Source organism: Bombus affinis, chromosome 5 (assembly GCF_024516045.1).
Source record: "Bombus affinis isolate iyBomAffi1 chromosome 5, iyBomAffi1.2, whole genome shotgun sequence".
Taxonomy (NCBI): domain Eukaryota; kingdom Metazoa; phylum Arthropoda; class Insecta; order Hymenoptera; family Apidae; genus Bombus; species Bombus affinis.
The window spans coordinates 11,236,580-11,262,646 of NC_066348.1; the positions used below are offsets into that span (position 1 = coordinate 11,236,580).

At 32.4% G+C, this 26,067-nt stretch overlaps 3 protein-coding genes and 1 long non-coding RNA gene across 7 annotated transcripts; 2 read left to right on the plus strand and 2 right to left on the minus strand.

The window, feature by feature from the left end:
* Nucleotides 1–427: 427 nt before the first annotated feature.
* LOC126916424 (uncharacterized) lies at nucleotides 428–4,224 on the minus strand. Its single transcript, XR_007710552.1, has 2 exons — nucleotides 4,081–4,224; nucleotides 428–708 (listed from the first exon to the last, which is right to left on the minus strand). It is a non-coding gene; the product is annotated as an uncharacterized LOC126916424 (long non-coding RNA).
* LOC126916388 (uncharacterized) lies at nucleotides 4,120–19,671 on the plus strand. Of its 3 annotated transcripts, none has more exons than XM_050722156.1 (33): nucleotides 4,120–4,268; nucleotides 4,891–5,118; nucleotides 5,303–5,433; nucleotides 6,533–6,659; nucleotides 6,782–6,907; nucleotides 7,273–7,416; nucleotides 7,495–7,583; nucleotides 7,655–7,859; nucleotides 7,944–8,104; nucleotides 9,707–9,812; nucleotides 10,777–10,899; nucleotides 11,349–11,575; nucleotides 11,723–11,822; nucleotides 11,920–12,254; nucleotides 12,349–12,589; nucleotides 12,744–12,881; nucleotides 13,096–13,281; nucleotides 13,406–13,692; nucleotides 14,368–14,533; nucleotides 14,621–14,821; nucleotides 14,970–15,359; nucleotides 15,467–15,801; nucleotides 15,896–16,034; nucleotides 16,131–16,444; nucleotides 16,549–16,708; nucleotides 16,771–16,934; nucleotides 17,050–17,315; nucleotides 17,437–17,834; nucleotides 17,956–18,201; nucleotides 18,410–18,577; nucleotides 18,661–18,771; nucleotides 18,839–18,995; nucleotides 19,129–19,671. In XM_050722156.1, the coding sequence occupies exons 2-33, from the start codon at nucleotides 4,999–5,001 to the stop codon at nucleotides 19,263–19,265; spliced, it is 6,198 nt and encodes a 2,065-aa protein (XP_050578113.1). In that variant the 5' UTR covers nucleotides 4,120–4,268; nucleotides 4,891–4,998; the 3' UTR covers nucleotides 19,266–19,671. The 3 variants fall into 3 exon arrangements, with proteins under 3 accessions (XP_050578113.1, XP_050578115.1, XP_050578114.1); XM_050722158.1 differs by lacking the exon at nucleotides 4,120–4,268 and adding an exon at nucleotides 4,557–4,708; XM_050722157.1 differs by lacking the exon at nucleotides 4,120–4,268 and adding an exon at nucleotides 4,695–4,776.
* Nucleotides 19,672–20,123: 452 nt separating this feature from the next.
* LOC126916415 (uncharacterized) lies at nucleotides 20,124–22,162 on the plus strand. 2 transcript variants are annotated; one of them, XM_050722220.1, is made up of 4 exons: nucleotides 20,124–20,250; nucleotides 20,398–20,697; nucleotides 20,779–21,382; nucleotides 21,505–22,162. In XM_050722220.1, the coding sequence occupies exons 2-4, from the start codon at nucleotides 20,664–20,666 to the stop codon at nucleotides 21,584–21,586; spliced, it is 720 nt and encodes a 239-aa protein (XP_050578177.1). In that variant the 5' UTR covers nucleotides 20,124–20,250; nucleotides 20,398–20,663; the 3' UTR covers nucleotides 21,587–22,162. The 2 variants fall into 2 exon arrangements, with proteins under 2 accessions (XP_050578177.1, XP_050578178.1); XM_050722221.1 differs by having other exon boundaries at nucleotides 20,127–20,250; nucleotides 20,548–20,697.
* Nucleotides 21,880–25,340, minus strand: LOC126916418 (protein charybde-like). The gene is made up of 4 exons (XM_050722224.1): nucleotides 24,940–25,340; nucleotides 23,981–24,164; nucleotides 23,738–23,893; nucleotides 21,880–23,660 (listed from the first exon to the last, which is right to left on the minus strand). The coding sequence occupies exons 1-4, from the start codon at nucleotides 24,986–24,988 to the stop codon at nucleotides 23,576–23,578; spliced, it is 474 nt and encodes a 157-aa protein (XP_050578181.1). The 5' UTR covers nucleotides 24,989–25,340; the 3' UTR covers nucleotides 21,880–23,575.
* Nucleotides 25,341–26,067: the final 727 nt, after the last annotated feature.

A 26,067-nucleotide genomic window follows, 5' to 3' on the forward strand; every position in this document is an offset into this window, starting at 1 on the left:
CTTTATAACGTAGAAAAATTTCAATTTTTCATAAAAATGCTATAATGACGCATATTTGACTTAATACCATTAGAAAATTAAATTATAAATGATATACATATACATACATGTTTCTGAGGAGAAAATAAAAAAATAGTAAGAATAGTATAGAAAATAAAATAGTATAAAAAATAAAAAAATAGTAAGAATAAACAACTGAATTTAATTTGTTTCGAGTAAAAATACGTTACTTAATATCGGAAAATTCCAAAGAATCATATTTATAGTATTCTAAATCTTAGTATTCTATCATCTGTAATACAGATCTCATATCGTTTCTTTAATGTAATTAAAAGTTTATAAACTACTTGTCACTTTTCGTAGCAAAGTTTAACGATATAACTGATAAATGAAATTAAAAGTAAAGAAATTTAAACACGGTGAAATCTTCATTGCGTCAATTTTATTTTGCATAAAAAGCTTATTTTTCAGATATTTCGGTGTGTAACCAATCAGCCAATCAAAGTCCTTTCATCCATATCGACATCGACTGGCGCATTGCATATAGCATGCATATAGAGAATAGAGAACCATACGATAGAGAGCGCATACACGTGTTACAATTTAGCTGACATTGACTGGAAATTTCCCGAGAGAGGCGGCATAGTCGCGTCAGGTGGAAGGAAACATTTCCTCTTTGATCCGTAGGATATCGTCAGGTGTCTTAAACTAAATTTGGACAAATCGTGTTAGTCGATTCGATATATTATAATTATAAGTAAGTGATTATTACGCTTACGCTTTAGCCGAATTCGTGGCACAAAAGTGAATTCTTTAAAAGAATAACAAAAATCCATTCAGCCTCAAGTACTTTTTTACGTAGAGACATTTATTATTGTGGACACTTTGAAGACATCAGTGAAAAATTGTTTTAGTGAACATACTTGAAAGAAAATATTGGCTGATTTACGTCTGTTCATGTTCATGTATGCTATATGTATGAGAATTGGTTCAGAAACGGAAGAAACAGTTATTAAGTAGAAGAAAGGAGGATAGAAGCATAAGTTGGAACATTGAATACAGGAACATAATTTCTAATTTTTGCAAACTAATCAGTACGGATTAAGCACATGCGTGTTATTTGTCATTGAAACGGCTCAACATATAGGTAAGTATTATTTCGTTCATATTTCTACTTTAATCTACTAAGTTGTTTTAATTTGGATTGCATACGCATGAACAAGACTAATGGTGAATAACTAGTTTAATTTAGTCCAAAGAAGTATTATTTTTATTGGATATATTGTTTAAGTATGATATGGTATATAGATCAACATATGTAGAAACATAAAAATCTCTCTTGTAAATATTTTGTTCGTGCAGTGAAACACCTCATAGAGATATTAAGTTAATGGTATAATCTTAAATGGGAAATGGGATATAAATTATCGATCGTTAACATCGGTGAATGTCGAATCATCGACGTTGCGTATGACTGTATGTATGCACATACTACGTGTGTATAAAAACGACTAACCGTTCTACCAGTCATATAAAAAGGAAAATTCATTGGAAGTGTTTAGAAAACCTGTTTATTTAACATTCAAATCAAACTCGAAATTCGAGATATTGATAATGTGTTATTATTAATTTCATTTATGATTAAAACACGTAATTCATATATAATCCTTCCATGTAATATCTATTTTCCAAGTAATTCTAATCTTTAATTCTTAATATTTGTTTCTAATGCACTTAATCACATCTTTATTAGAGCTGCTAGAGAAAATATGATGAAATTTCTCGTATGGAGTTTTATTGGTAGAAATTAAGTGATAATTGATAAGGAATGATCATTTAACATCACATAATTTAATAAAGATTATAAAGAATTATAAAGGATTATTAGGATTATAATAATGGAAAAGATTAGAAGAAAAGATTAGAAAGATAAAAATTGCTAAAGAAAATCTACTGATATGATAGTACATCACTACATGCATATAATCCATATAGTGCACTTTTAACGATAACGGGAGTTTCCGTTCCCGGAATATTATCGTTATCTTCAAAATAAAAATGTCCCAACTAATTCAAGATAATTATTTTCGAACTGTATATTATAATAGTTGACATGTGGAGAAGAGGAAAGTAATAAGCGAGATATGATAAATCTTTTTTTATAAGCGGTAATATTAGTAGTTTATCACAGACAATTATAATTTGTCTATGAAAAAGGAAGAGAAGAAATGAATGAATAGAAAAAGAGGGAATAAAAACAGTATCTATCGATGATATTTTGTCGATTTTGTGAGAGATTTTCAAAAATAGAAACTGAAAATAGATTGACATTTTTTTTTTAATTTACAAATTATAACGATATTCTTACACACAGGTAGTGATGGAAGTATGTAAACTAACTTTCGGTATTATCAATGACTTTCATGTTACTGAAATAGAAATGTATTTTAAGGAAGACTGAGTTTTCGAGATTCTATTGAGTTGGCAAAGCGCCAAATATCTACAATCTACACTAGCCAAAACTATCTTCGTTGGAAATGTATTTTACAGAATTGCCAAGTAAACGAAAAATGTTGCTGATCTATCAAGTATGTACTTACGTACATATTAAAATTTGATGTGTCGCATATGTGTATCAGAGATTCGATTTCGTAGGATTAAGATACTCATAATTTACTCTGCCTGTATTAATTTTAGTATTTCTTGCTTCAAATTTTCTTACCCTTTTCTAATATTACATCGTAGAGTTATCTATACATCCTTTTCAGCGAAGACCAAAACAGACCTACATGTAAGAAAAAATATAGAAAAAGTGTATCATTTATAAGAATTAGAATATACGTATCGTAAAGTAGTGTCAAACTAATCTTCCCTAAACAATATCGTATTTAAAATTAAGAAAAAAGCAAGGGTAGGTTTGGTAAGTACATGTTGTTGCTCTGTTGTGAGTTTTTCTGTTATAAATCTTCAAAAAAACAAACTTTAAATATCTGATGCAAAAACTGAAAAATGTACATATAATAAAAAGAAAAGTTATGCAACTTTGAGATGGGTTACCCCGTAAATACAGAATGTAGCTTTCGTGGAAACAAATGGATACTATAGAATTTATATTAGATGAAAATTATTGGAGAAAAGTAAACTTTTTGAAAAAGGATAACCAGTTTTGTTGGAGTTTAATTGGGACATGAGCGTTGGTTAGATGGTCAAGCATAAAATGTACCGGAAGAAGAAGGCGAAAGAAAAATATGTAGTGGGAGCATGACACGATGAAAGAGCAAAGAGAAAAAGAGAAAATAGTGAAGGAGTAAAGATGTACAAAGCTCTGGATAGTCGTCTAGCGGTATGAATCGTGAGGTACCAAGACGGGATGAGAAAGTAGTCGCAACGATATATAGCTGTAATGATAGTGCAGCCATTTATCGTCGTCGACAACGACAGCGGTAAGATGACGAAATGACGAGATGATGAAGCTGTGAGACGACTACATACGAAAAAATTCAAAATAGCAAGATATAGGGAAGGTAAATGGAAGACGGCAAGAGACAATAAAATAGATAACTGTTGAAAAGAACCGACGTTAGTAAGACAAGAATTCTTCGATATAGCTGTTGTGAGAGAACAAATACTTAGCCCTTGTATGTGCATGCGTATACACACGTATACGCGCACAGATACATCTTTTCATTTTTTCGAATATTTCGTAGCTTTTTATTCCAACAGATCTGGTTTATGTGACAATTGTGATTGTTACAAAAATTGAAAACTAATTATAACGTGCGACTGCGCGAGGCCAACGTGTATTAATCAGAGTTAGTAGCTAAATGTTATATATACGTATCAAGAGTTAGATGGGACGGGGGCGGAAGGTTAGGTGTAAATATGAAATAAATATATTTATTAATACGTTTAAGATAGGTAAAGTTTATTTATCTGATTGGTAGCGATATTGGTTGGTTGCAATCATTAAAACAGAACGGATAATTATTTGCGAATAGAGCATAAGGAATGGTATCTATTGTTTGTTGATCGATCGGTTCAGTATAATATGCGCAATAACAAGGTCTAGTTTCGCATTACCTTTGATAGAAGAGTATGAATATAAGAATCTACGCCTTCGACATCGACCGCAGAGGTGACCTCTGATCAGTGATATCAATAATTTACCAGATCGGATTCGCGATACATCAAATTTCAATTCGAACATTGTATATGGTGCGCGCACGTGAACATGTGGGAAGGTGGGAGAGAGAAGGAACATTTTAACCGTAAGTAACATCCTGATCAATGTATACAGTACACAGCATATAGAACGTGTATATAGAAGAGGAATCACGAAATCAAGAAGTAGACATATTAATTTCATGTTCTGAACTTAAATTACATTTGTAAGGACATTTGTTCTTCTATTTGCATATATACGTATATACGTATATAGAATATATCCGTATAAGTATGTCGTGTAAAAATTAGCATTGATCGAGTCTCGAATAAAGTCGAGTTCACATTTAATCTTAATCTGTTGGATCATCTGCGCAATACCTGTTTGTTCCCACTTTTATTTTCTGTCTATGGCGATCTCTCCCTTCACGGTCACAGTTTATCTATTGCATTAGACGATTAAGTAGATTTTACGCGCGTACATTTTACGTAATGAATCAATGGAGCGCGCGCGCGCCCGCGCGCGAGAGCACGTCCGTGCGCCCAAGTAAGTACATTCGATTTTCGTATTTCGCACACGGTGTATCTATGTATCTCTGCGCGGCTCCCATTTTGGTATAAAACTTCTGATTGTAACAATTCGATTAATTTTTAACAATTAATAATTACTTTCTTCTCTCTATTCATTTCTTCTTTTGGTATATAATTTGTTTTTATTTTTTCTTGCAGTTTCTCCAGACACAATACGATTACACTTTCTTCTACTTGGTATTTTTCGTTGGGAGTGAAATTCTTAAGATTTACTTTAAAATCAGTGGAAACTTTTAAATAGAAACCATGCAGGAAGCCGAATCCTGGTCTTTTCCTCCGAAGCAGGCTCTCTACGATCCAACACTTGAAAGGGATGCTTGCGGTGTTGGATTCATTGTTGCAATAGATGGGAAAAAGTCCCATAAAGTGAGTTACCACGCGACTGTGGGAAATCACACACATAATTTTTATCATATTTCATTAGTCATAGTTTTTCTTTTTGTGTCAAATGTCTATCTTTTATTTCCCTACTAGACATTTTTAATAATACGCATTTTTATCTTGGTGATGCAAATCCACTGAAACATATTTCTTTTTTCTTCTGTTACAGATTGTTCGCGATGCAGAAATTCTCTCGGCACGTATGAACCACCGTGGTGCTTGCGCCTGCGATAACGATACCGGTGACGGGGCCGGTGTTCTTTGTGCAATTCCACACGAGTATTACGCCGATGAATTACGGTAAGAGATAACATCGAGATTCGTCAATCTTCCATTCCTTTATCATTCTGTGACGTATTAATAAAACGGTGCATCCAATAACGCGTGCGTTTAATTTCATAATTCGTACAGATCGACGGCGTAATTCTAGGTTATCTCACTTTACGTCAACAAGTACATCATAATAATGCGTGTTTACCTTCTTATCAACTATATTATTATTATTTAGCTATTTTTGTTATTATTATTAACAAATAATATCTGGCTATATTGTCTATATAACCATGGCTGTTTAATTCTAAATAGCTACGATGTAAACTTATATGTATATTCATATGTAGTAAAGTCTTAAATTTTCTCTTTTTTTTCAACTACTTATCGGTTGCTTTTGTTTTTAAAGATCTTTTTCATATGACGTGCGACAGCAGATTAAGTATATCTATTTTATGCTCAATAAGTTAATTTCACCATGCGGAAATAGTCACTAAGGTCAATAGTATATATTCGCTATATGTACATGTGTATTTGTATCATAGATAATAATCGCGTTTGTATTAAAAATGGGAATTCCGATTTGCCATGCCATTAACTATTGCACAATTTTTGGATCTGAAATTGTACTGCAGATTTGAAGCTTGATCCCCCAACTAATTTTTCTAAGAGTGCCATCTTTTCAAAATTTAATCACTTCAGTGATATTGATTATTCTAATCTAGGATCCTATTAATGACGCCTTTAGCACAGTTTGTCTGGAGAGAAGAGAATGATAAGAAAGGCTGTTCTTGCAAGTATCGTATCGATATATGTACTTCAGCTCGTAATCCGGTCCGTGCTTTGTTATCTATCCGCGTTTATGCACGCCTAATTAAGCCTAAATTCATGCTTAAGCATTTCTTCTCATTCTTAACTTCATCAATTTAAAAAGGAAAAAAGGTAGACGCGCACAAATGAATATCTGAGTGTTAATTATATTGAAATTTGAACGGACAAACAAAATATTGTCAGTACTTCTATTAATATTAATCATCAGACGCGCCATCAAAGTTTATACGCGTTATATTAAATAATATTTTAGACAAAAATCATCACTTCAAATACATGTACCCATTTTATTTTTCAGCGAACGACAAAATGTCGAATTACCTCAATTCGGTCGTTATGCCACCGGTATTCTATTTCTTGATCAAAATTCTCATCAAGAAGCTGAGGCTGCTTTTGAAAAGTTAGTTGAAGAGTGCAATTTAAGGGTATGGTTTATATTATCTTTTTCCAACCACTTTCTCCGATTCATTGCATTGCATGAAGAATTTCTCTGACAACGGGTAAAAATGAAACACGTTGCAATAAATATACTATCTTCGTATTGCAGTTAATTTGTTGGCGAGATGTTCCAACAGATAACACAAGAATTGGCCAAGTGGCACGAAAATGCGAACCTTACATGCGTCAAGTCTTTGTCACTGGTGATCAAGACGATATTAATCTTGAACGGCAAGTGAGTATTGTTTCGGACAATGTTTCTCCTCCGTTCGCTAAAATTATTAATTATTACAGTTATATGTTGTTATATAATATGTATATTGTTATCTATATATTTTTATTCGAATTATTAACTTAAGTTATGTAGTAGTACTTGCATGTAATTATAATAGGTTTGTTCTTCGTAATAAATATTTACGTTAATAAATATTTAAATTAATTTACACAGATAAATTCGATTGAGCAATCAAAACTTTAAAGAAATCAAAGAAGATATAAATCAAGTAAAATTGTTTACAGCGTTCCAATATTTTGATTTTCCGTTTAAGCTTGTAATATCGACTTATCGAATTGCAATGCCAATCTTGATTTTCATTGCAGGTTTTTATTTTGAGAAAAAGATCGTCTCATTCCATACCACGACCAGGGATTAGATACTATATATGCTCACTTTCTATACGAACGGTTGTTTATAAAGGACAATTGACGGCGGACCAGTTGTGGCTCTATTTCCTAGATTTGAAGGTGAATTCGAATTCATTAGAGTGTACATATATATGGTATATCATGATTATTATCCTAACTTGTACATATTTCTTGCAGTCTCCAAAATTTGAAACCTATCTGGCATTAGTTCACACAAGATTTTCAACAAATACATTTCCTAGCTGGGAAAGGGCGCATCCTCTTCGGTAAGCAATATTGTTAGTGATCATAAACTGCTATATACGTACACAGCATTCACGGTGTTCTGTGTTTGCAGATTGTTAGCGCATAATGGTGAAATCAACACTTTAAGAGGAAACGTAAATTTAATGAAGGCACGAGAAGGAGTGATGAGTAGCAAGGTTTATGGGGAAAAATTGAAACAACTTTATCCAGTGGTAGAACCGAATCTCTCGGACTCAGGGGCCGTTGATTGTGTTTTGGAATTTTTAGTAATGGTAGGACAGCGGTCTTTGCCAGAGGTATGTGGAACGTTTATGTGTAATGCATATTCTCTCGATTTATTCACATCGATTGACGGAAATGTAAAGGAAATATACATTTAGGCAGTAATGACAATGGTACCAGAAGCATGGCAAAACGATTTAACGATGGCATCTGAGAAGCGCGATTTTTACCATTGGGCTGCTTGTGCGATGGAACCTTGGGATGGTCCTGCTCTTTTAACCTTTACAGATGGACGCTACGTTGGTGCTATCTTAGACAGGTAAAATTTAATATTTAATTTTCATTTAATAATTCTTTTCTCTAGAAATTTTTTTTATTATTTCATTTGGTCGTTTTCACGTAGATTTACTCAGTTGTATGTATTTAAAACCTTGATATGATTTGTATGTGTGTCATAGGCATTATTATAAATAACATATCAGCTGAAAAAACCTAATGGCACACTGTCATAATATGTTTTTTGTTTTTCTCCTTTTACAAAAAGAATTTAAAGTGTTATTTGAAGAAAACTCTCATGAAAATGATGTACATAATTGAATATAGTAAATGATATGTATGTGATATTAATTTTAACCCTTTGCATTCGAGAACTTTTTCGTTCGGGCGTAGCAGCTACTCCGGATGATTTAGCGTATACGTGACGTGTATTTTAAGCTAGCATAAACTGATTTTATATGCAAATTAACTTACAAAAACATTATATTCTAATAATTTATCTATATTTACATCTTTGAAAACACGATTTTGTAATATTAATTTCTGTATTTCTTTTTTATATAATAATTTATAATGCATTCACAAAGATGCATTCTTGAATATAATTGATCTCATTTTCCAACAGTTCAAAATCAAGTTCATCTTCATTTGAGCTAATTTAACTTCCGAAAACCATTTTTTTATGGTTTCTAAACTATAATACTTTTCCCATGATCTTCGAATCCAAACTAACGTTGGAGACGTTGTCAGAACCATAGTTTCAGAGGAATATGGGATTAAATATTTTATCTCTATTTTAAAGTCTAACAGTTTACATTTCCTAACACAAAGAACACAAAGAGCTAAGGAACCAATTTACGAATCAATATTTCACTCTCATCAATTGGAGATGTCGAAATCTAGCATAAATAGAGACTGTCTTCTCTCGCTCGTCACTGGACTTGCAGCACGGAACGCCGTGATGACTGAGAGTCGCCTCTCGAGTGCAAACGGTTAAAACCAAACATCTATGTACACGTTCTCTTATGTATTCTCTTATATATATTCTCTTATATGAACGTTACACGTCTTATATGGAAATTTTCATATAGAAATGTTTTTTTCGTATGTATAAACATGTAGAGGTATGTAAAATAAATTTTCTGACACGTTTATATTTGTATCTACTATTATCTTTCAATTTCTTATACACATACTTTTCATTTATATACATACTTACATATGTATAATATTTATGAAAGGACTTGATAAATGGTAAACATGCATTATAATGTTTAGAGAATGTAATAGTATACTATCAAAAGAAGAATATCTTATAGATAAAGTACATATGTTACAAATTACAAAAAGAATCCATTGTCTACCAAATGTATGTTTACATAGATAGTAAATGCATCGTTGTTTCTCATAATTGACTAGTTAGTGAACAAGAAGGACATTTGCTTGGCTAGGTATAGAGCAAGAAATATTAAGACAGTGTGTATATGAGTGAAAAGGATTTGAAAGTGGAAGGAAGAAAGTATAACAGATGTATATTGACAGGGAGGTAATACGAGAAAACGAACAAGAAAATAAAGTCACAATTAATACTAATGTGCGACAATGAGGTGGTAATATAAAAGGCGTCTGAATTTTTGTTTGACAGAAACGGCCTGCGCCCATCGCGCTTCTACGTCACTAAGGATAACATGATGGTGATGGCGTCCGAAGTGGGCGTCTATGACACTCCGTCCAACAATGTAGTCTTAAAGGTAAATGAAGAAATATACATGGCATTGATCAGGCCTAGCTTCTGAGGAAATTTTACAGCAGCTTTTAGTTTATAACAAGCAATCGGCTATCCATATGCTTTTTCTCTATATTGTTTTTAATATACAGAATTTCACCTGCAAAAGATAATACTACATGTGCACAAGGAGGAAAGCACTTACTGAACATAAATTAAATATTGTACTTTTATACAGAAGTAGTAAAAGACTGCGACTTAAAGTATATTGATGAGTGATTGATTCTTTCCATAGAGCTGTATGTAATATGACACAAATTTACTATCTGACCTTTTCTTTCGATCGAGTTTTGATTAATTAGCTTTGCTCTCTTCGTATTATTTCCAATTTTTATACGCTTTTTCGTCATTTGTTTTTATATTTTATGTTACAGATATGAAACTGCCGATGATTGAAAAAGTGTGAAAGTGTGTGTATGCATGTCTATGTTTCGTATTATGTGTGTTCTGCTTTTTATAAGCTTTCTCAATAACGTGCCCAATTCTCTTTAAAAAAAGAAAAAGTCAAGAAAAGTGAGAAGGATGAAACTTGCGCGTATAGCTAATGTAAAATTTGAAAATAGTTCATAAAAGGCAACAGACATCCAACAACTGGATGTTTTATGAAAGAGTGCTATGACTATTCTTATTCATTGCAGAATAAATCTTGTAGGAGGATTAGTTTGGAAAAAAGAAATAGATATGCAGTATAACAGGCATCTATTTTATATTTTATTATATATATTATTTTAGATTTTATAAAAACAAAATATTATTCCTTCTTTTATTAATTTTTTTAATGTATCATGTACATATGATATATAATTAATCATTAGAAATTACATTTGTATGAATTTATGGGATTATCTTACAGTGTTGTTATATAAATGTTGGATGATAGTAGATATGATTTAACAGTTGAATTATTTACACTTTATTCTATTTTACAGAGCCGTTTGAAACCCGGCAGAATGCTACTGGTTGATACGCATGAAAAAAGGATCATAGAAGATGTTGAACTGAAGTTGCAAATTGCTAGAAGTAGACCACATTCCAAATGGCTAAAAGATCAGGTATTCTTTTTATTTTGTTTTGTTTCATCATTGATCATTGTGATTGTTGATCATCCTTTTAATGTTTTTGAAATATAGCTAAGTAACAATCAAATATTTATGTGAATATGCATTGTAACCTTTAACCTTTAGGTCTATATCAAGATGTATTTAATGAAAAAAACATTTGTTTTTTCTTTGCAAACAATCCTATATGCTGTGATCATGCTTTGTATTACACATAGATGGTAAGTGTCGTATTGTCTCAACATTTCTTCAAATAATCATACAGTATGCTCTATATTTACACATTGAAATTACTTTATTTTATAATTAATTTTAGTCTGATTCTACAATATTCTTAGGTAATTTTACCTATATAATAATATTAGTTTGGTCACAATTTACATAATAAATAGTTTGTACAAAATAAATAAATCTTATTCAGTTAAGCACGTTTACCTGTACAGATTACAATGGAGGAGTTACGTGCTGCTGACGCTGATTATAAAAAGACACTAAGCACTGTTGAAAATGGTTCGATCATGGACAAAGAAGTAGCTAAAAGAAAAGCGATGAATGATGCAAATCCAATATCTACAGTAAATCGAGTTTGGGGAGGCGATAAAAGATTATCCCTCTATGGATACACCCTTGAAACCATTAATTTGCTTCTTCTGCCGATGATGCAGTCTAAGTACATGGCTTTTATATTTTAGACTATTAAAATTGTAATCAGTAAACGAAGACACGTGTATATATTTACTAGTTACACTATAGATATATTGGTCATATAACACATATTATGTTACATATAAATTGAAATTGTAAAATTCTTATATAGGAAAGAAGCACTGGGTTCTATGGGTAATGATGCGCCATTAGCTTGTCTTTCTCAATTTCAACCCCTTATCTACGACTATTTTAAGCAACTGTTTGCTCAGGTAGGAATAATTTACGAAAACAACTGTATAGTTGATATTTAAGTGTAATATATTTTAACATGTACATTTATACTCTTTCCTTAAAATTTATTCTTAGGTGACAAATCCTCCGATAGACCCTTTCAGAGAAAAAATCGTAATGTCAATGCTTTGTCCTATTGGGCCAGAAAGTAATATGCTTGAGCCAAACGAACTGCAAGTACATAGATTATTTTTACGACAACCAATACTTTCCTTGGATGATCTCGACATAATCAAACGAACGAATTATCGTGGTTGGAAAACTAAAATAATCGATGCAACATATCCTGTGCAAGATGGTCCACCTGGATTAGTGAATACACTAAATCGTGTCAATCAGGAGGCTAATCAAGCTGCAAAAGAAGGTTATCAATTTATCGTTCTATCCGATCGGCTGAGTAGCCCGGAAAGGTGAAAATATTATTTAAGTGATTATACAGATTTGCTAGTCTGATGATATAGAAAGTAATTATTTAATAGTATAATGTTTCATTGCTATCACTAGAGTGCCTGTAAGCAGCTTGTTAATCTTGGGCGCAGTGCATCACAATCTGATCGAAGAACGACAACGTATGAAAGTTGGTCTCATTGTAGAAACTGCTGAAGCTAGAGAAATACATCATATATGTCTGCTACTTGGCTATGGAGCGGACGCCATTTGTCCGTACTTAGTATTTGAAATGGCAAGAAATCTTCGTATGGATGGCGTACTTGATTCGTCATTAACCGATAATGCTTTATGTGCGGTAAGTTCTTTTTTAATATTGTGGTGTTGTGGTTCACGATTTAAAACTTTATATTACTTAACGATAAAACAAGTATGAGAAGGAACGGGAATATTGACGACGACGGTAATAATGATAATGATGGTGGATGAATATGAATGAAATATCGTTACAGAACTATGCGGAAGCAATGGATAGAGGAATAGCTAAAGTAATGGCAAAAATGGGAATCTCTACATTACAATCGTATAAAGGAGCGCAAATATTCGAAGCAGTCGGTTTGTCAGACGAAGTCATCAATAAATGCTTTAAGGTATGTATCATACGAATCGGCAAAAAATCGTTTAATGATGATTGAAAACGATACGATCGTGAAAGGTACGAATGATTAAAAATTGGATCCAATTAATGAATGTAATTGCTATGATTCACTAGTTTTAATGATGTACTCTTAATTGTTTCTATCGTTTACTTTCATTGTACATATTTAACCTTTTAACATTTATTGCATGTTATTTTCTATACAGGGTACACAATCTCGTATTGGTGGAGTTACTTTTGATATTTTGGCAAAAGAAGCATTTGAAAGACATCAAATTACTTATTGCACAAAACCTATGGATATGCTTGTTATTCGCAATCCAGGAGTCTATCATTGGCGATCTGGTGGAGAAAAACACATAAATGATCCCGATAGTATTGCTAGCTTGCAGGTAAATTCATTTAATAATATATTTTGCAAAGTATTGATAATATACGTATATTTTTTATTAGAATGGATAAAAAAGAAATAATTGCTATTTTTCCATTTTCTGTATCTCTTTTGCTTTTTTTTAGGATTACGTAAATTCTAAGAACTGGAACGCTTATGAAAAATATCGAAAAACTACAATGGAAATGATCAGGGCATGCACCTTACGTGGTCAATTGGAATTAGTACAAAAATCAGAAAAATCCATACCCATTGAAGAGGTTGAACCAGCATCTGAGATAGTGAAACGATTTGCAACTGGAGCTATGAGTTTTGGAAGTATTTCTATAGAAGCACATACAACATTAGCGATTGCGATGAATCGTATTGGCGGTAAATCGAATACCGGCGAAGGTGGTGAAAATGCTGACAGGTATTTACATTCTAAATTTATGACAAATTATATCTTTTTTTATGAATAGCATATGCATGTATACACACGACAAATATAATAATATCCACTTAATTGTCGCATGTTCGGATTTTCATTTCGACTGAGGAAGTAGATGTTCTGGGAGTTGCTGGGTGTTATTTCTATTGAATCCGCTCATTTCTTGGATATATCGGAGTGACGAGAGTAACGAGAGTGAAAAATGAGATTGAATGAGAATGAAATAGGGAGAAAAATTTGAGTATGGTGTGTCATATACCCATATCTATCCGTGTAATTCAAACTCATCCAAATATGACGAATATATCATGTTTGGTATCTTATTCATCAGAAAATTCTCAGCAGCTTGATTGAAGTAATTTGATACTTATAAAGTAAAAAATATAAACATTTTAGTTTTCTTATTTTCTGACTCATTCCTAGTTGAAATAACGTCAATCACGAGTTAAATAACATAGCGCTTGTTCTGTGGAACTGGTCAAAGGATTGGTGGGGACAAATTTGTGATAATTAAGTCGGCAAAATTGCAACAGTAAACCGGGTATTACTGTAGATTCTCATATTCACGCACACACTCACTTAAATGCGTGCGTATATTTATTTTCCATTTGCCTATAAAAAATCACCTAATAACGTAAAGTAAAACTCGTCATTTAGGTATCTGAATCAAGATCCAGAGTTTAACAAACGATCATCCATTAAGCAAGTTGCCAGCGGTCGTTTTGGTGTCACTTCGAGTTATTTAGCAAATGCTGATGATCTTCAAATCAAAATGTCACAAGGTGCGAAGCCAGGAGAAGGTGGCGAGTTGCCTGGTTATAAGGTAAAACAGATCTTTATTAATTATACCTCAAGCATAGTGTACACAGAATAATGGTCGAGTTGTAAAAGCTATATAATCTGTATATAGGTTACTGCCGAGATTGCTGCAACTAGACATTCTGTACCTGGTGTAGGTCTAATTTCACCACCACCTCATCACGACATTTATTCGATCGAAGATCTTGCGGAATTAATTTATGATTTGAAATGTGCAAATCCAAATGCTCGTATTTCTGTCAAGTTAGTGTCGGAAGTAGGAGTAGGTGTAGTCGCATCAGGTGTTGCAAAGGTAATCATACCTAGAAATAGTATATCTTAACTTGTCGAGAGCAGAGAATACATTTTCAAATACATTTTTCTAATCATCATTTTTATCTTGTATCTTCTTCCCCTTTTTTTTTACTACACTGTCTTCTATTATGGCATATATTATACAGGGGAAAGCAGAGCATATCGTAATATCTGGCCATGATGGTGGAACTGGTGCTAGTACTTGGACAGGAATAAAATCCGCTGGATTACCTTGGGAATTAGGAGTTGCGGAGACCCATCAAATTTTAACCTTAAATAATCTTCGATCACGTGTCATTGTACAAGCAGATGGACAAATGCGTACAGGATTTGACGTAGTGGTTGCGGCTCTTTTAGGTGCTGACGAATTTGGCTTTAGTACTGCGCCACTAATTTCCATGGGTTGTACTATGATGAGAAAATGTCATTTAAACACTTGTCCCGTGGGTGTTGCAACACAAGATCCAAAACTTCGAAAAAAATTTGAAGGAAAGCCGGAACATGTTATTAATTTTTTCTTCGCATTGGCAGAAGAGGTATTTGATACTAAGAATAGAAATAAGGAATTCCCAATAATAATTTCCCAAGCATCTTTGTTATAGGAAATATCCATTGAATCATACAAGATACATTTTTTTGTTAGGTACGTTCTCACATGGCCAGCCTTGGATTACGTAAATTTCAAGATCTAATAGGTCGTACGGATTTGTTGAAAGTTCGCGAAGATATCTCAGTAGAGAAGGCTAAAACATTAAAGCTCGATAATATTTTACGTAATGCGCTTGAACTTCGTCCTGGAGTAAATATTCAGGGAGGATCGATGAAACAAGACTTTCAACTAGAAAACAGATTGGACAATCATGTCATTGAATTAGCCATGGATTTATTGAAAGGAAAACAAAAACGTGTTGATATTGAATTAAATATTAATAACGAATGTAGAGCATTTGCAGCAACATTAAGTTACCATATTTCAAAGTAAATGTCTTTGTCTTACGTCTTTTGGTAATTGCGAATGGTTTCAACAATTGACTAATTGTGTAATATTATGTCTTTCTTTTTTTATTGGTAGATTATATGGCGAAGTTGGTTTACCTGAAGGTAGTATCAACATAAAAATGAAAGGTTCTGCAGGTCAGAGCTTCTGTGCTTTCATGACCAAAGGCGTTCATGTTACTCTCGAGGGAGATGCCAACGATTATGTTGGCAAAGTAAATATGTTTTTCTAACTAAGCTATTTAAGATCATCGATATTGTACATATTATGCGTCATATACACATTTGGTACATATTCCTATAATTTTTAGGGTTTATGTGGAGGAGAAATCGTTATATATCCACCAAAAGATTCTACTTTCAAGTCCGAAAATAACGTAATCGTTGGTAATGTTTGCCTTTATGGTGCAACTTCTGGCAAAGCATATTTTCGAGGAATCGCTGCTGAAAGATTTAGCGTTCGTAACAGTGGCGCTATAGTAGTAGTCGAAGGTGTCGGTGATCATGGGTGCGAATATATGACTGGCGGCTGTGCAGTTATTCTGGGTCTTACTGGTCGAAATTTCGCAGCTGGAATGTCCGGTGGGATAGCCTATGTCTTAGATGTAGACGGATCGTTCAAGAGGTACATCACTCCATTTTCTTCTTCTTTTTTTTTTTTTTTTTTTTTGCCATACATTATATATTTATTGTGCATATATTCTTAATCAATTAATTTTTCATACACAGTAAATGTAATCCTGAAATGGTAGAATTGCTTCCTTTAAGTGAGCAAGAAGATATTGCATATGTGAAACAACTTTTAGAAGAATTTGTTGAGAAAACTGGTTCTTTAATAGCTGAAGATCTTTTGATGTTGTGGCCTGAACCAACTACACGGTTCGTTAAGGTAAATGATGATTAATCAGTCATAATTATTGTGAATGTATTGATATTCTAATTTTTTCGAAGGTATTTCCGTATGAGTATCAGCGGGCATTAAAACAAGTCGAAGAAGCCAAACAAACACAACCAATACCGAATGGAAGTTCTCAGACGGAAAACATCCAGATCAAAGATATTGAAGATGCTATTGTAGATACTGATATGGAGCAGCAAAAATTGGATAAGATAAGGTATGTTTCTCTCGACTCAGTGACATAGCTAAAAGCTCTTACTCAGAATTTAAATCGCACATAATTATCTTAAATTTTTAAATTGGTATATATATATTATTATTTTAATTTTTAGAGGATTTATTAAATATAGAAGACAAATGGGAATTTATCGGCCAGTTGAAAACCGAATTACCGATTGGAATGAAATTTATAATTTTCAAAAGGTTCGTAAAGGATTACGCGTGCAGGCAGCAAGATGTATGGAATGCGGTGTACCATTTTGTCAAAGTAGCCATGGTTGCCCTCTAGGAAATATCATTCCTAAATGGAATGATCTTGTCTTCCAATCGAATTGGAAAGAAGCTTTAAATCAATTGTTACAAACTAATAATTTCCCAGGTCTGTACAATTAAAAAAGTGATTTGAATGGTAAAGATGAGGCTTGTAGTTAACAACGTGTATTTTTTAAGATTGCTAAAATTTTGAATTAATACGTAATAAATATCGTATGTATATTTAGAATTCACTGGAAGAGTTTGCCCAGCTCCTTGTGAAGGTGCCTGTGTTTTGGGTATATCTGAACCAGCAGTTACAATAAAGAACATTGAATGTGCGATAATTGATCACGCATTTGAACAAGGTTGGATAGTGCCGCATCCACCAACAACTAGAACCGGTCGAAGAGTAGCAGTAGTTGGCTCAGGTCCGGCTGGTTTGGCGGCAGCTCATCAATTAAATAAAGCAGGACATTCGGTGACTGTTTATGAAAGAAATGACCGAATTGGAGGTCTACTGCAATATGGTATTCCGACTATGAAGTTATCGAAACAAGTTGTTCAAAGAAGGGTTTCTCTTCTTGCGGCGGAGGGTATTACATTTAAGACTGGCGTCGATGTAGGAAAACATATTTCTGCTAATGTAAATAATGTTTCAGTTTTATTTATGTAGTAATTACGTTCATACCTGTAACTTATTTCTTGATTTTATGATTGTTGTCTTGTTTGTATATATTGATCTTTTGTATGTATATATATTGTAGGAGTTACGGGAACAATATGATGCAATGTTAATATGTACTGGCGCAACTTGGCCAAGAGACTTACAAATACCAGGTCGACACCTTGAAGGAATTCATTTTGCTGTAAGCTTTTTGGAAAATTGGCAAAAGAATCAAATGGGGAATAACGCTCCACTAGATATGCGTTTAATAGCTAAAGATAAGGATGTTATTATAATAGGTGGTGGCGATACTGGTTGTGATTGTATAGCTACGTCTTTGCGACAGGTAAAATTTATATCTTTAGTACAACTTTATACATCTAAGAAAATTTCGAAGTAATTTGCTGCAAATTTATTGTTTGTTCGAAACTGTAATGCATATAGTAATTCAGTTATGCTTCTATTGATGAAAAAGATGAAATGGAAAGAAAATACAATTTGTTGAAATCACGATACATTCTACATTATGTATATTTTTAATTACTATCATGTAGGGTGCCAAAACGATCACAACTTTTGAAATTTTACCCGAACCACCAAACAAAAGAGCGCACGATAATCCTTGGCCTCAATTTCCACGTGTATTTAAAGTGGATTATGGCCATGAGGAAGTTTCCTTGAAGTTTGGCCGAGATCCGCGTCAATTTAGTACATTGAGTAAAGTACGTAAAAATTCTTAAATATATATATGTTCCTTTACTGTTTTCCATTCTTCCTTTCACGTTCATTTATATACTTCCTATAGGAGTTTTTAGACGATGGAAATGGTCACGTAAGTGGTATTAAAACAGTGTCAGTATCATGGACAATGGAAAACGGACGTTGGAAAATGGAAGAGCTTCCTGGGACAGAAAAAGTAAAAATTATAATTTGTAACTTATTGCGTCTTTACTATCTTTTCTAATGCTTTGATTTTCATTTAGATATACAAATGTGACCTAGTTTTACTCGCTATGGGTTTCTTAGGTCCAGAAAAATATATTGCAACAGAATTAAATACGGAAATGGATGAAAGAGGTAATTTCAAAACACCAGTTGGAAATTACAAGACAAGTTTAGATGGAATATACGCAGCAGGAGGTAAGTTTTTACGTTTTATTTGTATTACCATCTTTTACATCCAATAACTATACGTCAAATGGATCCTCGTTTTCTCAAGTCTCATTTCGTATATTTTATTACCTGATTAACGCGTTATTGTTATTCCACATAGATTGCCGGCGTGGACAATCCCTGGTAGTTTGGGCAATCACAGAAGGTAGGCAAGCTGCAAGAGAAATAGATCTGGCCTTAATGGGGGAAACTGGTCTTCCTGTATCCGGTGGTGTTATAACTGGCGTTATGGCTTAAGATGCATACGTTCTAAGTGTAGTCGATCAGAATTCGGCTATTTCTTTCTACCCTTTTCGTTCCTACCGCGTTTTTCTTCTCTTTTTTAAACTTTTTCAGTGATTATACCGTGCAAAGTATGCGATCAGTGTACCGGTAGGAGAACAAGTAACATGTAATGAGCAAGGAAGACATGCGGTCAATGCGTGAACAAGGAAATCAGTATTATTTTATCGTGAGTGTATATCGTGAAAGTATTCGCGATACCGAAGAGGTCTTATCGTCATTTGTGTTCATTCACGCAGAAGCTCGAATTTAAGAATTACAGTAGGAAAATGACAGCTGCAGTATGAGAAATTTGCATTTTTGTTTCGAGTTATCATCTCGTAAAATATTTGTTAATTTCTTAAAAAAAAAAAAAAAGAAATGGTATAACTAAGTAATAGTACTGTAAGTCGAGTTGACTCGAAGAAATAATCGTAGATACATTGTCGAATCTACCTCGTATCTTCTTTTACGTTTTTTGCTTGTTTCATGAGGTAACTTGAATTATTCTATGTGATTAAACTGATTTATATAAAAGGTCATATAATACGATCAATACAAATTAAAAAAAATAAATGTTTGTTAAATATTTCTATTATAATAAAAATAAAAGTAGAAAATATAAATTGCATTTCGAGGCTCATGTTAAATAATGTAAAAGTAATGTTTCGTATTTAACCTCGTAATTTTCTTTTTTCTACCTATGCTTCGTACATTGTAACATATATACATGCATGTGGGTATGTATATATGTATCGTTTCTGAGTTTAAGATATTTATTTATAAAAAAAACACGAACGATGATGATACACATGTAATTTCCTTGATTGTAAAGAAATTCCCTGCGCCAACAAATTTTATTTATTTGTTGCGCACATATTATTGTACATTCTATACGAAGAGAAAAAAAAGAATCCTTCGAGACAATAAATATATAAAGAAAGAAATAAAACGTTTAAAGGTTAAGTATGTGTAGTTGAATTTTATTATAGTTGTTACATATCATCTGCATAATGTACTATAATAAATACGTATCATATCTTAATATTAAACAATTAAGTGATTTAAAGAATGACTAATTACAATATCATTGAATATTTTTCTATAGAATAAAGAGAAAAAGATGAATGAAAGAAGAATAAATTCATTAAATTTGAAAGAAAATAGTGTATATAATTGGCTGGAATATCAATTTCTCAGCATGTTTCATTTATTTCCATCTGACGTTCAAGAACTGAAGTGGCATGATTTCCTACAGGACCAATTAACGGAACATCAAATTGGTTATATTCGCGAAGAAATTGTTAGCACAGCAATCGCAAATGTGTTTGAAAAATATTATTTCAAAAAGAAACTGTTCCAATTCAATAGTGAATGTGCCCGTGTGGTTTGGCTACGGTTGTTCAATGCGAGTATCCTTCATTTTCTAACTTCTCTAATTTTTACCTACTTCCTCTCTTTTTCTTATAGTGGATATTCTTAAGATTAGATCCTTATTGGAGACAGGATACAACTGGAAAGGCGATACATTTGATTGTCGATGTCGAACCGCAACCTTCGTCTGTCGACTCCTGGATATTTGGGAAGGTATCGCAAATTTCTATCCAAAAATCAACACCTACACTAACATTTATTCCCCCATTACCATCGATAATTGCTACGAAGCCATTAAATAGAATCACGCAAAAACAACAAACAAAATTAAGATATATTAACAAAGAAAAATTAAAACAAAAGAATAAAGAGGGAACGATGATATCTTCTGAAATAAAAAAATCATGTAAAGTATTTAATGAAAGGAAAAAATCAAATAGTTATTCGAAAAACGACAGCTATTTACCTATGCTTGAACAACATACCATAGATTCAACAGAAAGAATATATGATCGACCAAATAATTTCAAAGAAAAGAATAAGACTGACTTATTGGTAAAGATTTCAAAGCAAAATGGCAACAATAAGGATGATAGTAAACAGGAAAACATAACAAATATTCAGCAATTGTCGAAAAATTTAAAACAAAATAAAATGAAACTCTTGCCATGGAAAAAGGAAACAGCAGCGAAGATACCACTCCAACGATCATTGGAGAGGTAAAGTTAGTTAAAATTTTGCAAAAAGTAGAAGAGGTGGAAAAAATATTTTGTAGAATTTTATAACAATTTTTAGTAAATAAAAAAGAAGGAATTCTCATGTAAGATGTATCATTTTGCAGGATAGAGATCTTGTGTACAATTTTACCAAATCACAGCGACTATCCTGAATCGAACACTTTAAATGTGAAACGAATGAAATAAATATGGGTAAATAAAACAAATATTTTTTATAATCTTTGTTTATTGTTAAGATCACAAATTAGAATCAACATCACATATAGGCGGTATTGAGCTGAAGAAAAACTAGATGTTTTATATATCTACAACAATTTAATCGATAAAAGGATCTATGTATATGTTCGATGTAATGGAAATTTTACAAATGAAAGTTGTATGTGGAGTAAATTTTATTAAGAAGAAAAAGAATATACGAATGAACTTAAATGAATATGAACTAATGAAAGAAAAAAAGAAGATGAAATGCATATCAGATATAACGTTCAAAATTTGTATTTTTCTCAACTTTTCGCCACATTTTTTCTAAGCAAATAATATTTAACAATATATATCAAATATAAAAAATTAAATACATGCGCGCGCGCGCGCATACCCATACGCTCTCTCTCTCTCCACACACACACATACACACACTATACTTCTAATGTCTTTAATGAAGTACAAAATATATATAACAGCGTCTTATACTCTGATTACTCCTACGTAATCAATAGAATCAGGTGTTTTTTTTTTCTTCTAATTTCTTTGTTATTATAACAAGCGTAGGGAGAACGTTTTGTTTTCAACTACTTTTAATTCACGAAACTTGTCCAAAGTTCTTCGATCTGTATTCGGTGTGCGATTCAATATCTCTTCTTTATCGTTCCGAATACTTTTACACGCGTACAAATATTATCTTGAAATTCTAACACTGATCAGTCTTATAAAGTCATACACGTGGTTGCTCCTACATATTTTTTCGTTTTCTCTTCCAATACAGTCATTTTAAATTTCATAAACGAAGCTTATTTGATTAAAATAATATAATTATATAAGATGATAATAATAATAAACCGACAATATCATAATTAGACAAACTGTTTCTCGGAATTATAGATATTACAGATATTGAAGAAGTTGCATGTATGTCCAATCCTCTAAAATATTATTGTACAGATTCCTATTTTATGTCAATTGTGTTTTTTTGTTTTATTACTATCACAACATTGTCACCAATCGATATCTAAGAGTATTAAGATTTTTCATACAAGAAAATCACATTGAGACATTGAAAATGAAATAATTGAAAAAATGGGTTACATGTATGTGTATGTGTATACAGAAAGATAGATAAATTACATCAATTGATAATTAATTAATAGGTAAAAAGGGATACATCATAGAAGAAAATTAGGTCAGGTGAAATTGTACAAATCTATTTGTATCAAATGAAATTACTTTAGATATCCATTGGCATTTTTGAAACTACATATCTATTCTTATTACTACTTCTATAGTTTAATTATTTTTATTCTTGTTACTAATCAAGAAAAGTTGATTTAAATTTTATCGCATTATTACGTGTAAACGCAAACAAACTACTGTTACAAGTCTTACATACCAAGTCATTTCTTCGTTAAACGAAGATACAGTTTACATCTCTTATGAGAGAATGTCCCCCTACGCAAATCTAGAAATTTGTATCACCAAATATTTTTAAAATTAATTCATAAAACACACTATCTACATTATTATAGAAATTCTAACCTGCAGCATTGATCGATCAGATATGTTTACACTTACATATAAAGAAACAATTATATTTAAAACGAATTACAAATGTCAGGCAATATTCAAAATCTAGAAATCACGTAAAGAAACTTTTCAGCCTTAACAATACTACAAATCGTTTTATGCTTTACTATCACAATTGTCAAAACGCACAGATTCTGCCTCTTTCTTCCTCGCTCTTCTCTTTACATTATACTTTACTTTTCTGTTACTCGTTCCTTATGTTAGCTACCGTTAAATGAAATATATCGCGAAATATAAGCACATCAGAAAAATTGATCTGCTTATTTTGTGTGGAAAGTAAAAAAGGCCACATTGGAGCCTACTTATAATTAGAGGAGCTTCGAATAATCACAATTATCAAGACAATCATGCAATGACTCCTGGACATAGTGGTATCATTCATTGCTGATACGATCTATATAATTTTTTTTTCTCTAAAGTGTAATCTCTACTGATCATAATAGTACCTCCCCGTGTAAGATTTCTGTAAAGAAAAATAAATGAATTAAAATGAATCCAGCTCATCTCCGTTAAGTTTAAAGGGAGCAATATATGACTTACTTCAAAAACTGAGGTAACAGAATATGCCAAGATGTATGATCTTGTTTCAAAGTCAAATAAAGTTCAAATGTTGATACTGTATTAGGATCACATTGTATCTTTGACAATTTCCTGCATACACTATCTGTTTCGAAGCTAATAAACAAGGTGCAACCTCTGTAATAAAAATACCATATCCATAGAAGACATAACATACTTTGAGAAAAAGTAGGAAAACAATTATTAAATAAGAAAATAGCTTACCTAAGGCCGCAAGGTTCGTTCTCAGCCATGCTAAGTACAGTTTTAGCAATTCTAGGTAAAAGATCAGAAGGTAACAGAACTTCCCCGCATGCTAACTGTACATGTTTTGCTCGCCTAAGTTCAACTTCCAATCGTTTTGCTAGAGCCTGACAAGCTCCGTCAAATTCTTCGGCCACTGTTCCGGCTAAACACGAAAAATATGCATTCCGTTAATTACGATTATCGTTGCTTACTTGAACGAACAATTAAGATTATCACTATCATTGTTACGATTCTCACACTTGTTTTACAGTGAGAGACATGTCTTTAGATATGTAACCATCTAGCTGTGATTACTACTTGCGCACGCGTATACCAAACACCACAGACTATGTCTATATCTGCGTAAAGTGTACGTGCCGGCCGGCCCTACCGGCACCAAATTATTTAAATAGTTATAATTTATTCGAAACTAAATCGTTTTATGTTATACGTCTATGTAATTATTATTATAATATTGCTTACTTATCACTTTCTAGTTAAAGAAATTCCTTCTTCTTCTTCTTCCTTTCAAAAGAGAAAGAAAAAGAACGACAACAAAAATTAATAAAAGGACAAATTACATTCGATTCTATGCAATCATATGTTCCGTATGACCATGATGTAACCATAGAGATATAATTAATGATTGCATAAAAATTATGGAAAAGAAGTTAAACCATAAAGTAATACTCTCCGAGAGTATAAAGTACATGAATAAAATTTAAAAAATCGTAAAATATATAATTTAAATATGACATTTGCTTATTCGTTTATTCTACGAAAAATCAACTTTATATGTAGCTGATATCATCGATCGATCGTTATCCGTTAAATGTATATGCAAGATATGATATAGTTAAAATAGAGAAAAAAAAAGCTCGGGAAGAAACGTTTAAGTTAACACATAGAAGTGATTAAAAAATATTAAGTAGATTTACCTCTCGTGTTATTAAAATCCACATTTACAGGACATGGCAAAACCTCCATATTTGAGAGATATTGCACAGACACGCACAGAAATATCCACAAAGAGTCAGGGAGACACAGAACACAACTAATAATGTCACAATGACCTTCTTATAATATACAATAGTAGGATTATTTCTTCAGCGCTACGAATGTATTCCGAGTTTCGATATTCTATTTTCAATGGTGGCGATTTAACAAGTTTCGTAATGCCGGCAAAATGACTTTTCTCAATTGTTTAAATAGGAGCAGCGATAACAGTCACAGTCCTTTCTCCTCAACTTTCACTGAAAGCTTCAACACTATACTGACAAAAATAACATATCTCTCTACTTGCACTCAGCATCGACACAACTGATTTGCCGACCTGATGACACGGCTTTTGTATAATTCTCCCCTCCCTCTTAATTTTTCCCTCCCACTGTTCTTTAACAGACCGCCTAGCAACACCAACTACGTGACGTTTCGCACTGCATCCACTTCGGCTATTTCCGTTTCTTGCCGTTCGGTTATCTTCGGTTCTTAATACCGCTTTCCTTCGACATCTCTTTCCTTCCGATCAACTAAACGACCTAAACAGCCCATTTCAACTTAATCGCGTAGCCTCTGCTATTTACAACATTACTATCTTTTTCTTATGTCTTATTTATTTCAATACATATTCTATTATCAATTTCTCAGAACTATTATAATTTTATTGCTTACATACAATCATTGCTAATTTGTTATTAGTCAATTAAAAATTTAATTGATTGTAATTTTCATTTCATGATACATCTTATTCCGTACACAATCACTGATGTATTTTTCAATTAATTTAGATTGGTTATTCATTTTGCTTCGTGTATATATATATATACATTTGATACATTCATTTTCCAACGCTTTAACATTTCAACAATTAATTGATTATCAGATTGATCAGAATTAATTATCCAAAAAGTATCTGTAATCATCCTTTTGACCAACTTTTTCGTATTTACATCTATATGTGTATGTATACGTATAAATGTTCGGTTTTCTTTTTGTTTATTCTATTGTTATTCTTCGATGATTCATCTTTTAGAAGTTTTATCTTTTCCGTAAGGTGGGCCACCAGT